The sequence below is a fragment of the Lampetra fluviatilis genome, chromosome 2 (assembly GCF_964198595.1).
Source record: "Lampetra fluviatilis chromosome 2, kcLamFluv1.1, whole genome shotgun sequence".
NCBI classification, from domain to species: domain Eukaryota; kingdom Metazoa; phylum Chordata; class Hyperoartia; order Petromyzontiformes; family Petromyzontidae; genus Lampetra; species Lampetra fluviatilis.
Genome location: NC_136276.1, coordinates 10,791,036 through 10,803,371, shown reverse-complemented (window position 1 = coordinate 10,803,371; position 12,336 = coordinate 10,791,036). Strand labels below are relative to the sequence as shown.

Here is a 12,336-nt window from a genome sequence, read left to right as displayed (position 1 = left end):
GGTGGTGGTGGAGGTTGTGGAGGAGGAAGAGGTGGTGGTGGAGAAGGAGGTGGTGGTGGAGGTTGTGGTGGTGGAGGTGGTGGAGGAGGACGTGGTGGTGGAGGAGGAGGTGGTGGCCCTTTGTCTGACTTCTTGTCGCTGTTGTGATTTATTAAAATGAGCTGCAACGGGGTCATTTGATTTCGCAGCGCGCATTGGCCGGCGGCGTCACTGGAGGATGTTTTTTGTTGTTGTTGTTGTTTATATTCTTTGGGTCTTTCGGTGAAGTCACGTAGATAGGTTCAAATAAAATAATAAACAGAAACTACGACGTTTCGTTCGCAACGCATGCTTGTGTTGCGATCGAAACGTCGTTTTTTGGTGTTGCGATCGAAACGTGGTAGTTTTTGTTTATTATTTTTTCTGAACATATCTACGTGACTTTACCGAAAGACCCCAAAAATATGAATTGTTGCAGTCAAGAAAGCTTTAAGTCAAGATTGCGGTTGTTGTTGTCGTTGCGAGCCGCGCTTATCCGCGCTGGGGAATACAAACGGCGATGACGTCACCGCTCGGCAACCCACGGCCGCTGACGTCGTCGCCTCCTCCACAGCCTCAGCAGCCGCCACAGCCGTCGACGTCTTTTTCTTTTTGCTCTTCTTACGCAGAGAGGTTTTTTCTTTCCTCCACCCCCTCTCGTCTCTTCATACTTTAACCGTAAGGAATGATTTTTTTTATTTCTCAACTAACACGCACGCTTTTCCCCCGACGTTTTAAAATGAACAAACGTTGCGTTTTTAATCTTTGGCGTCGTTGTGCGGGTTTTTTTCGCGCGCGTTTCGTTGTTGTGTTGGCCGCTTCCACGCACAAAAAAAAAATCTTAAACGAGGCCCACCCTCCTCCACCCCTTACCCTACCCTTCCCGCCCGTGTTCTGTGGTTATTCTAACGGGACTCGGCAGCGGGAAGAAGACCGTTGTCGGTGTTGTGTTGCGCAACAAACGAATACGCAACGCGGACGTTGACGACGAAACCCTTCGACAATTAACCGTAAACAATTTTGCCGATGTGTTTGCCGTGTCGTGTTGTCTTTGAGTGATCGTCGACTGTGAGGCGCACATCTCGATTCGGTGTTGTTTTGTGTGTGCGAAGGACTTTGCGAGCCACACCGCAAACCGTGCAGAGATGGCGTTGGAAGGAGGAATGGCGTGCATCAAGTACTTGGTGTTTCTCTTCAACCTGTTGTTCTGGGTGAGCACGTGGTTCATTGGGGTGGCTACGTGTCATTATCCGCTTCATCCAACACCGCATCCGCATCGCACGACGAGAGAGAGAGAGGCTTCGTCACCCTCCGACGTTCACCGCAAACCCATCATCACGGTGGCAATTGTCAACAAGTGCCCCCTTCGCTGCTTGGTGCATGAATGTTTCACGGTGTCTTGCCAAGATTATGCAATGCTATCGTCATGTGGCGCTCAAGTCTGTGCCATAGTCACGAGGATGTTGGCGGATGTGTTCATTGTTGCTGGTTTTCATGATTTTTTAAAGCATCGCTGCATTTGTCATCACTGCGAGTGTGAATATTCTCGGTTTCTAGTGACCGTGAGAATAATTAGTCGCACTACCATAATGCCATCATGACGATTACCATGGTGCGAAAATCGTATGATCACCACCACCACCGTGTGATTTATTGTATTTACCATGATCGTGCACAAATACTTAGCTTTTCACTCTCGTCATTATAACCATGATCACGCAGAAAAAACACATTTACATTGTGACAATGAAAGTCATCCGTCTTAACGCCACCATCATCCACATATCATGACCACAATAATCGCGTGCGAATACGATCCATTATCCATTTTGACCTGTCACCCACTCTCACGGCATTCATCACCCCAACTCGCTTATTGCATCCGTTCAAACTACTGTGTTATGATCTTAAACATTTTTTTCGGTGCCAACAACTCGGTCACTCATTGCTGTTATCAACGTCACCCATCACTGATCACTTTAATTAATCATATACCATTCACCACCTTAAAATCATCATCACAATCCTCCTTTCACCATCTCAGAATTCATAATTGGTTCATCACACTTATCACCAAGTTTAATCAGCAACGTACAGTACATTATTTGCCATGTGTTAGGTGTAATATACAGTAGTTATTGTTGATCATAACCTCTATTTAAAGCCAGATGAGAATTTCCTTTTGAAATAACAATACCTGTCCTACGTTTGTAATAAAACCTGGAATTACAATTCATATGTAGTAAGCTTGTGTGTATGTATGTTAGGTAATTGGTTCAAATCAAATAACAGTAATACCTTAATGTGTTGTGACAATGGTAAGTATTTGAACAATATATTTACAACCCTTTGTCAATAAATTGTTAAATATAGGCTTATTTACAGCATGTTACTAATGACGCTTGTTAATTATACTTTTCTACGCTAGTCATAGTGGGTTGGTGAGAGATATCACCACTGATTTTTATCAGAGGCAGGGAATCGAACTCAGATCATAAAGTGCAGTAATCTCTACCAATGCACGGAAATGAAAGATAGCCTATGCAAATATCCCATAAAATACAAGATACAAGATGGCCTATCTAAATATGCTTATCTAAATAGGCCTATCTAAATAAGCCATCTTGTATTTGTATTATAGTTGGAAAAAAACCCCAATTCAAATTCTTGCTAAGTGCTCTCTGACATGAGAAGCCTCTAAACTAATTGGAAGAGGTTGCTGCATGCCAAACATTTGATGTGTGCTTGATGAATATGTTATGGTAATCCTGCATCTACAGTGTTTACATCGTCACCAATATAATTAATCAGTCAGGTAAAAAAAAAATGTGAAATTTAATTTAATGTTATCAATTTATAACCACAAAAAATACTTTTTCATAAACAGCCATTCATTTGTACTAATTAACAAATGAATTTCATCAGTCAGAATTCACAGTGTTTCCCTATTTCCCAATATTTCGGTCATAAATAATACTTTAAATGCATTGTGAACTCATTATTGAACATAAAAGTAATGCCATGCATAATATTTTTTCATTAGTAGTGAAACATAATAAAATAAATGTAATGATGATGCATTAGACATGATTACCACGGATACATTTTCCAGTAAATAATTCCTGAATCAATGTAAGGCAGTGGTTATTTAAAAATGTATAAATCCAATTATGGATTAATCTTGCTGTTTTGAATAATTTAGAAATTATGTAAATGTCAGTTATGTCAAGAAAAAGATACAAACTTTAATTTGTACAACATGTGTTGGTCAAAGTTAATTCCCTAATACAATCAAACTATTTTAGATATTCATGGGTAAGAGCAAATGCTGGTTTTAAATGTGGCAGACAACTGAATGAGAGACTAAAATTAGTGGCATCTTTGAGGGCAGACCACTCGTACAGTAATCAAGGAAAACATTGCAAATGACATTTCCCACCATCTTGAAGCCATGCCTTGAAATGAATGGGGTAGTAACCTCATAATATTAAACTTTAAAACAACTTACTGTCATTTCTGTTTATGCTTTTACCAGCAAACTAGAATGATATATAAACTATTATCACTGCTACAACAATAATAATAGCTATAACAGTGATAATAGCACATCAGTGATACAAGGTTGCATATTTTACAAGGTGGCATCTTTTCATATTCTAAAGTGACGTGTTGAAAGTACATGGCCTGCAAGTATTGTGTGTAATTCGCTAGATGCCATGTGGTCAACACTTTAGAATGCATATATTTTACTAGAAAAAATGTGATTAGTTTCCAAATAATTTGTTGATGGCAATCTCAATAAGTGTGCATATTTAATCTTACTGGTTTATGGTGTTGTAAATTACAGAAAGGCATTGCTTACAGTGCAAGCATTACACCTTAGCACATGGAATATCCAGCATGCCCTGTGAGAACATTGCCTGTTTGTCAATGTCGAAATTAGACCACCAATGTCCTTAGAAAACTTGCCGTATTGTACTGTACATAATCTTGTGGTCATACATATGTCTGACTCACTATAAAAATATCCACAATCAGCAGAATTGAGCAGGGTTTGCATTGTTGATAATATAGCATTTACACATGCATGCTATACTAATTATGCATTGTTTGTTTTCCTATGCAAATGTACCAAAATGCTCGTCATACATTAATGATCACACTCACATTGGACAGCTGTATGGGTGGTTGGACCTACCTTGTTTCTAGAGCTTTTCCAGGCAAACCCATTACGTGTTATGAATACTTTATGAGTTTAGTAGACAATGCCCAGCTGAGCTTACACTGTTTGAGCTTAGTAAAAGAAGCAGTATGCTTATCAAAGGAACCCATTGTGTGGACACGCTCATATTTCAGCTAGTCTATGGTAAACAATACAATTACGAAAACAGAAGTGTCTTATACTGTCGTGAATGGTAGACATTTAACGTTGACAGCTGTCGTAGTAACGCTTTGAAAATAAATGTAGATGCGATATACTATATTTGCAAACAATAAAACACGGAAGTGTATATTAAAATGATGTGTACAATGAGCAGTATCCACTCGTGTACATACAGATCGAAAAACATAACATAGATCGAGAAACATCTGTTTTTTTACAGTGGTATTGTATTTTATGCGGTAGTAACTTTATTATATGCATCAACGTGGCTAACAGACAGCACGTGATGCTAGTCGGATGTAAAAAAAAAGCTGAAATGGAAAATGCAACGTTACTCCATTGTAGAACCTCTAAACTGTATGTGTATATATTGTCGTGTATATGTACAATATACAGTTGATATACAACGTTATCATTGTTTTGGTGCTGGGTAATAATGATATGTTCTTTTAGTTGCCAGTACTGTCAATTGCTGTTTAAACGGCTTCTTCCTTGTTTCCACAGCTGAGCAAGCAAAGCTAAACTAAGTATAGTTTGTTAATGGATTGTAAGAGTACTGAATGAAGGTTTAAAACTACTGTTTGTCTTTTCATATTAGAAAACATGTAATGGGGTTTAATATATCGTTTAAAATAACTAATACAATTTGGTGTGTACAATAATTTAATCATGGGAATGCGGTTTAATCCTGTTAATGCAAAGCTGGACCTAATATAAGCATATTACCAATGTCAACTGCACATTGCACTTGTCCGGGGAAGGCAAAGGCCTACTTTTGATAAAATAACAATTTAGTTATAAGCGCACCTTGCCTTATTCCCAAGGGAAGTGTTTTTTTTCAATTATAAAATTAATCAAGGATAGAATGGTTTATTACACTGATCTACCAGACATTAAGATAGACCAGTTTTATTCTCAGTTGTGCCACTAGTTAAAAAAACATAAATTTGACACTTGTAATTATTATTTAGTGATAATAAATTGTGAGTATGGTAAATAAGGTCTATTCTCCAGCTGTGCCTGGTTGAAGAAATGGTAAAAACTCCTTTTTTATTATGTATATCTAAATCGGACTGTTTTAGAGATGTAGTTTATGTGAAGATTTGCATGCTGAAATTCTATTTCTGTAAAGCTTCCTTAACACAAAAATGTTGCTAGCATATATGGCAGTTACACTTTTTATCGAGGATATCAGGCACTTGTTACATTTGTAGACAGCATTGTACATTTTCATACGCGATAGTCTGGTAGTTGTAATAAAGGCGTACTTTGTTAATGTTCTGGTGTTATCTCCACTTGAGTGCAATTGAAATTGTTGTAAACTGTATATATTTCTATTCTTTGGGTCTTTCGGTAAAGTCACAATAGGTTGAAATAAAATAACAAAAGACTACGACGTTTCGATCACAACACAAGCGATCGTCATCAGGAGGAGAAAAGAAGAAAGCTGCTGAGGCAGACTGTTTTATAGGTTTAAAATGGGCGTAGCCCAAGGGTCATAAATGAAGTGGGCGGGTCTAGTGATGTTAATGTAAGAAATTAGCATGCAACTGTAAGATCAGAGGACAACCTCCACGACGAGGGCACGGAAGTGGCTATGCTAATGTGAGAGACGACGGCGAGGAAACATCACAGCCAGTTATGATTTAAACTGGTTAATGACGTCCTTCCAATGATTGCTCAGTTTGTACCCATCTTCTCGGTTGAAATTGTGTCTGTGTCTATAAATATGGATGCATTCATGAATGAATCTTTGTTGATAGCCAGTGGGTTTGCAAAGTACCTTCGTCTTGGAGAAATCAATTTCGTGTGAGCCCACTGCATTTTGCTAAGGTATTGGTCCTACCGTGTTTCAGATCTGCCTTATGTTCACGAACACGGTCCGAGACATGTCGCTTGGTTTCCCCAATGTAACTACTGCCGCAGACACAGTTTGTAGACGCCGGGGTATTGAATGTCAGGGATCACATCCTTCACAGATGGGATCAGATCACGAATTTTATGTACTATGTTAAATCGAACCTGGATCTTGTGTTTGCTCATGATTTTGGATAACTTTTTGGTGACTCCTGCTAAGTATGGCAAGGTGATGGTTTTGATTGGGTCCTCAGATGGTTCTTTCCCAACGGTTGGGGTGATAGCTTTACGGATTGTGTAGTCTGAATATCCATTCGTCTTGAGAGCTTGGTGTACGTACTCCAGTTCACTGGCTAGGTGGTGATGGTCGGAAATACATTGATCTCTATGAATTATTCTGGGATGGTTGGTGGTGGGAGTCGGTTTTAGGTAGGCATCCGTATGGGTGGCTTTCCTTTAGACAGTGTCCCATTGAGCCATCAGGTCTCTTTGTGATTAAAACATTCAAGAATGGTAACTTGCCATTCTTTTCCACCTCCATGGTGAATTTGATGGCTGGGTGTATGGAATTGATGTGGTTGAGGAATTGGTTCATAGCTGGTCGGCCATGTAGCCAGATAACGAACGTGTCATCTACGTACCTCTTCCACAAGGCTGGACGTAGAGTGGATGCCTGGATAGCATCTGTCTCAAATTTTTCCATGAAAACATTGGCTACAACTGGAGATAAGGGAGAACCCATTGGGGTACCTTCAATTTGTTTGTAGAATGTTCCATTCCAGGTGAAGTAAGTCTTGGTGAGGCAGTGTATCACCAGGGCCGGTACATCAGCATTCAGTTCTTGTTGGACCAAATCTTCAATGATTACAATGGTGTCAGGCACAGGAACTTTGGTAAACAAAGATACCACATCGAAACTAATGAGCAAATCAGCTGCAGATAGTGAGATGTCCTTAATTAACGATACCAAGTGAGCTGAGTTAAGTACAGCTGAGGTGGTCTTACCAGTGAATGGTTGTAAGGTCTCAGACAAAAATCGGGAGATATATGCACATCTCCATAATCATGTGGAACTCTAACAAAGCAGAGTTGCAAATCTTAAATAGACTGCCATTGTATTTCCATTCAATTACTGGAGTTTGATTAAAAAATGTCATACTAACATATGCTTATATCCTGTTTGCAGTTGTCTGGACTGGGACTTATCATTGTGGGCGCCATGGCTCAGATGCATATCGGGGCATTCAGCGTGGTGACAGGTAACCTCAGTGGTGCCCCCTACGTCATCATTGCAGTGGGAGTTGTCATTTTTGTGGTCGCTGCCTTTGGTTGTTGTGGGGCTCACAAGGAGAGCTACTTCATGGTGGCTACGGTACGCTTTGACAAAATCTTTCCTTGAATGCATATTTTATTGAATAATGCGAGTAAATTTGCAATATAAATAACTTGAAATGTTCATGGATTTTAAATGCTGCTTGTCTTTGCTTCCTAGTTTTCAGTGTTCCTCTTCTTGATATTCGTGGCGGAGCTGGCTGCTGGGATTGGAGCCTACATATTCAAGGATCAAGTACATGATACTATAACTTTATATGCACTACATAAATTCAGATTGAATATAAATTGCCAGTGTTAAAATACTACTTGAGTGTAAATGTCTACAACTGCACCACAAGGCATTTTGCTACCAAATAAATCCTTATCTCTACCATAAACAATATTCTACCCTCATAAACTGCATGATGACAAAGGCAAGATGAGTTGTGGTGAGACTGGATTCATGATGAGTATGGGACAATGGGGTGATAGAAACCACAGAAGTTAGAAGAGCGTGAATAGGTTGTATGAATAATTAATACTTCCTAAGGTCTTTACAAAATAGCCCTTTTGTCAATTCACAGCTACGTGGAGATCTGTACACCATGTTGGTCATGGGCTTCATTTGACCATACTTCACCATGCCGATTAGTTTAGGTGGGAGGTCATTTACCATTATATAGGGAACATGGGGTAACGTGGTTGTGCATTTATTAGAACACGTGACAATTTTAGAAGGTTGTAAATTAATTTGTCCATCAGAGGTTGACCCAACCCTTTCTGTTCTTCGGTGTTGATGAAATAAATATCACTTTGTGGTAAGTAAGTGGGATAATCACTTGCCCACACCATAGAAATGTGACATTTTCAATACTTTGAGCTAACAAGTGACTTTCTGAATAGCAAAATAATTTTTGCTTTTATTATTCCAATATACAAATTACAGGTGGTCGTGTACATACGTCCGTCATTGGACATATCTTAAACTTTCAATGTATATATTGGTACCCATCTTACATTCATGAGTATATCTATTTTGTTTCTATCATTTTCTATTCTGTGCAAAAACATTTTTCTTTGTCCCTTTTTAACAGCTTAGAGATGTAGTGGAGACCAAAGCTAAGGTGGTTATAAATGAGTATCCCACCAAGAACAAGGATCCTGTGGATAACATGCAGAAAGAGGTAGGTTCATATATTGTGAATGTCTAAATTGTTGAAGATTAGATAAACCTGAAAGCATTTGATTGATTTTAATGTAATTTAACCCCCTCTTTCGTTCTCATCCTTTCTATGTGACTGCCAGCTTCAATGTTGTGGTGTAGTCCACTACCAGGACTGGTTTAACAGTACTAATTGGGTTACTAGTGACCCCAACAATCCGAATAGTGTCCCAGATTCATGCTGCCGCAATGTGACATCTGGCTGTGGCCAGGACATCCGGTTCAAGAATGCCACAGCCATCATATATACTAAGGTATTGAATGAGCACCTCGTAACCATTGAAAATATTTCTATATTTGTTTACTTATTTTGTACTTATGAATAAAAATTGACAAAGTACTTGCTCAAAACATCATTTTTTAAAACTGTGAATAGAATTCCCTCCTGAATATTTTCATCTCCTGGCTGCCATCTCTAGGGTTGTGTGGAGAAGCTTGAGGCAACAATGAAGGAAAACATTGTCCTTGTTGGTGGGGTGGCCATTGGCATCGGGTTTGCACAGGTAAGCCATGAATAAGTAACTGTATAAAGGTGAATATGAACAAACAATGCTTTATTTTTACTGAATGGTAAAGTTATGAATAGCACAATATAGCATCACTGGTGTTGATGTTTTTACATTAGATAATGGTAACCGTTTTTGCAAGGAACATTTTAATAGGTAAAATGTAAAGATTTTAACTAATTGTTGAGTAGGATGGTGAGGTGTATATTTATTCTCTTAGGTTTTTTCGGTAAAGTCACGTAGGTAAAATTGAATAATTCAAATATTATTATACACAGGTCTCCGTCATCAGGTGGGACTGTCACAGCTAGATTTACTGTAACCACTGGTTACCTTGTGTTGCCTCCGAAACGTCGTGATTTCTAATTTTTATTTCTATTATTTTTATTATTCATTTTTACCTACGTGAATTTACCGAAAAAACCTAAGAGTATGAATCCTTGCAGTCACGAAAGCTTCAAATCTAGAATGTATATTTATTGATGCAAATGATACTTGAACAATGTTTTTCTTTCTGCAGCTCATTGGCATTATTCTTGCTTGCTGCCTCATGCGTGGCATCAAGAATTCTTACCAGGCTGTCTGAGGTCGGCTTTCTCCGACGCAGCTTAATGTTTCTTAATTTTTCTTTTTTGAAGTTATGCCATAGATTTTTGTTGCTTAGTGTCCTTGTTGCTAAAAACATGAGTTAATGCCGCTTACTGGTGCATGCTTTTTATGTTTAGCTCAATAGATTACGTATGTCAAACCATAGGAATGCAAATCCATGTCATACCTTGTGGATTTTTATACATACATTTTATGTAAATTGTGTGGTTGTAAGGTTTTGTTTTTGATGGAATATTAACTTTGAACATTATTATTTTATTGAAAATTGAGCATTTGGTTAGTGGATGTTTTTTTGTTTTGACCAGTTTTGTTCCCATAACGTATCAGAATAGTGATGTTTTGCTTAATAGTTTTAATAAAGGTATTAGGCATAAAATATTTGTATCCATCCTTGAAAAATCATAAAATGTTTTAATGAGTATTATATTCTGATTTTATAGCTATGAAGGGTTTAGCATTCATGATGAGCAGCATCCAGAGTTACCGTTATTCCACATTTTTCTTTGCTTTCAATGTACGTGAAATGTTGCTATAAATTCTGTCCACAGTTCTTTCCTTCTCACTCACATTTTTGTAACTTTTACTGTTAATATTTTAACCTTTCTTAACTAACACCAGTTCCTTCATGTTTACTAATAAGTTTTTGCATGCTACTTTCTGCATTTCTATTCTTTATCTTTGCAGATGATCGGCATAGCTCTTTCATGCCTCCTCATGAAGGCAATCCGAAGCGACTATGAAGTGATGTGAGGTGGCCAGCACCACTGCTTATACTAACTCTTTCCAGCTGGCATACCCCATTTTTTTAATATATTTTCGAATGAAAAATATGTCCAGGAAAAGACATTGAGCAAAATCTCTCATTTTGCAGTTTGCCTTGAATGTTCATGCTTTATAATTTCAAATAGGCTATCAATTTAATATATTGATCACGTTTCTAAAAAATTCAAAATAGTTTAAACCTATAATATCAAGATAAATCGATTGTGCAGGTGTCCATGGAGAATCACGTTTCTAATTTAAATTACTCCCTAACTTAAATATTTGAATAATAACGAAATTGCTGAATGAGTTATAACATTTTCACATTTGCTGGCTTATCCATAGTGAGCGAAACAAACTTCATGTAAGTGATTCCTGGAATAGGATAGACAGTAATGATTGGATGAAGCTGCTGGGTTGTTGGTCAGAGTTAATTGTCACAAGTGTTTCAGAGAATAAGGTAATTTAGGCCAGATAAGTTATTGTTTTCTACATTTGTGAAAATTAAATATACTGGCATTTTAGAATGCACTGGATGGCTACAGTCCGACTAATGATGTACTTTGTATTAAAATGGGTCTAGACCAATGTGGTCTTCAGAAACTAACCATGCTTTATATTCATTAAAATGGGTATTTGTTCATTCCATGTATTGCCTTCTGATTGGCTAGTCACTTTATAAATAACATGTTTGTATTGCACGACATGTTTTGGAAGCATTTTACGCAACATCTGCTATATATGTTGTAGTTTGCTTCATCATAGGTAATTGTTAATGTAATGGTTAATATTAAAGAATACGGTTTAGTGCAAAAGGTGCATGTAAGTTTATCAGAATATGAATGTTATTTTGGCTAGCATGCCTTTTCTGATTTATACCTTCATACAGAGTAGGTCGTTGGTTGAAATTATTTTTATTTTCCTCAGTGTATTTCTTATGCTTGTTGAAACACAGTGCCTGGAATTATGGTATATATTTTATTTGCTCTTCGAAGTGGACCAAAGTAGATTATTTTGCAGACTAAGTTTTATATTAAACTTTTTCTGACCGTTAACTTGGTAACCACAGCTCCGCTTTGCAATGAATGTCTGCCTTGTAATGGCTTTTTTGAAATGTTACAGCTGCATGCAAAACTGGGCTTGGACTTTGCCATGTCTTCTTGTGTTTAGGTATTGTAAAGCTATAGGAAATAAAATAATTTGTGCCACCTAAACATTGTCTGGTGCTTTACATAATGTATTGGTTTTGTTGTATCCCTCCTGCAGTGTCTAGTTTTAAAATATATTAACATCCCTGTTTATATTTCCTTAGTGCAGGACACTGACCTATATGGTATATTGATTTCAATCGATGTTTTTTGTCATTCTGTTATTATCGTATAGGGACATTGTTGTAGTCACCACCTTCAATTAATACAGTAATTTCAAGTTGTAAAACGCACAGTATTCACTTATTCTCTGAGAGAGAAAAATAAGTCTGGCAGAAGGAAAGACAGCCACGCGGTGAACAGTCACAACATTTCCCAAGTTTTGTGGCCCTCTATATATTAAGGTTTAATTGGCCAATTAATGAGTTTACATGTGGGAGGAAACTGGACCCCCTCCAGAGAGAATGCACATGTGCGAAGGGGCAACACATTATCCCATACAGAAAAAACAGTTGG

At 37.8% G+C, this 12,336-nt stretch overlaps 1 protein-coding gene across 3 annotated transcripts; it reads left to right on the top strand.

The window, feature by feature from the left end:
* Window positions 1-540: 540 nt before the first annotated feature.
* On the top strand, window positions 541-11,886 carry LOC144942283 (CD63 antigen-like). Of its 3 annotated transcripts, none has more exons than XM_078869052.1 (9): window positions 541-696; window positions 1,131-1,229; window positions 7,446-7,631; window positions 7,752-7,826; window positions 8,668-8,757; window positions 8,879-9,049; window positions 9,215-9,298; window positions 9,822-9,888; window positions 10,595-11,886. In XM_078869052.1, exons 2-8 carry the CDS (start codon window positions 1,164-1,166, stop codon window positions 9,885-9,887), a joined length of 738 nt encoding a protein of 245 aa, XP_078725178.1. In that variant the 5' UTR covers window positions 541-696; window positions 1,131-1,163; the 3' UTR covers window position 9,888; window positions 10,595-11,886. The 3 variants fall into 3 exon arrangements, with proteins under 3 accessions (XP_078725178.1, XP_078725194.1, XP_078725187.1); XM_078869061.1 differs by lacking the exon at window positions 541-696 and adding an exon at window positions 919-1,028; XM_078869068.1 differs by lacking the exon at window positions 9,822-9,888.
* The last annotated feature ends 450 nt before the right edge of the window (window positions 11,887-12,336 follow it).

Excerpts from the sequence above, each read along its gene's own strand:
- LOC144942283 (XM_078869068.1), top strand. The coding sequence starts at position 1,164 with ATGGCGTTGGAAGGAGGAATGGCGTGCATCAAGTACTTGGTGTTTCTC. Across the intron at positions 7,632-7,751 it reads GCTACTTCATGGTGGCTACG|TTTTCAGTGTTCCTCTTCTT; the intron begins GTACGCTTTGAC and ends TTTGCTTCCTAG. Across the intron at positions 8,758-8,878 it reads TGGATAACATGCAGAAAGAG|CTTCAATGTTGTGGTGTAGT; the intron begins GTAGGTTCATAT and ends TGTGACTGCCAG.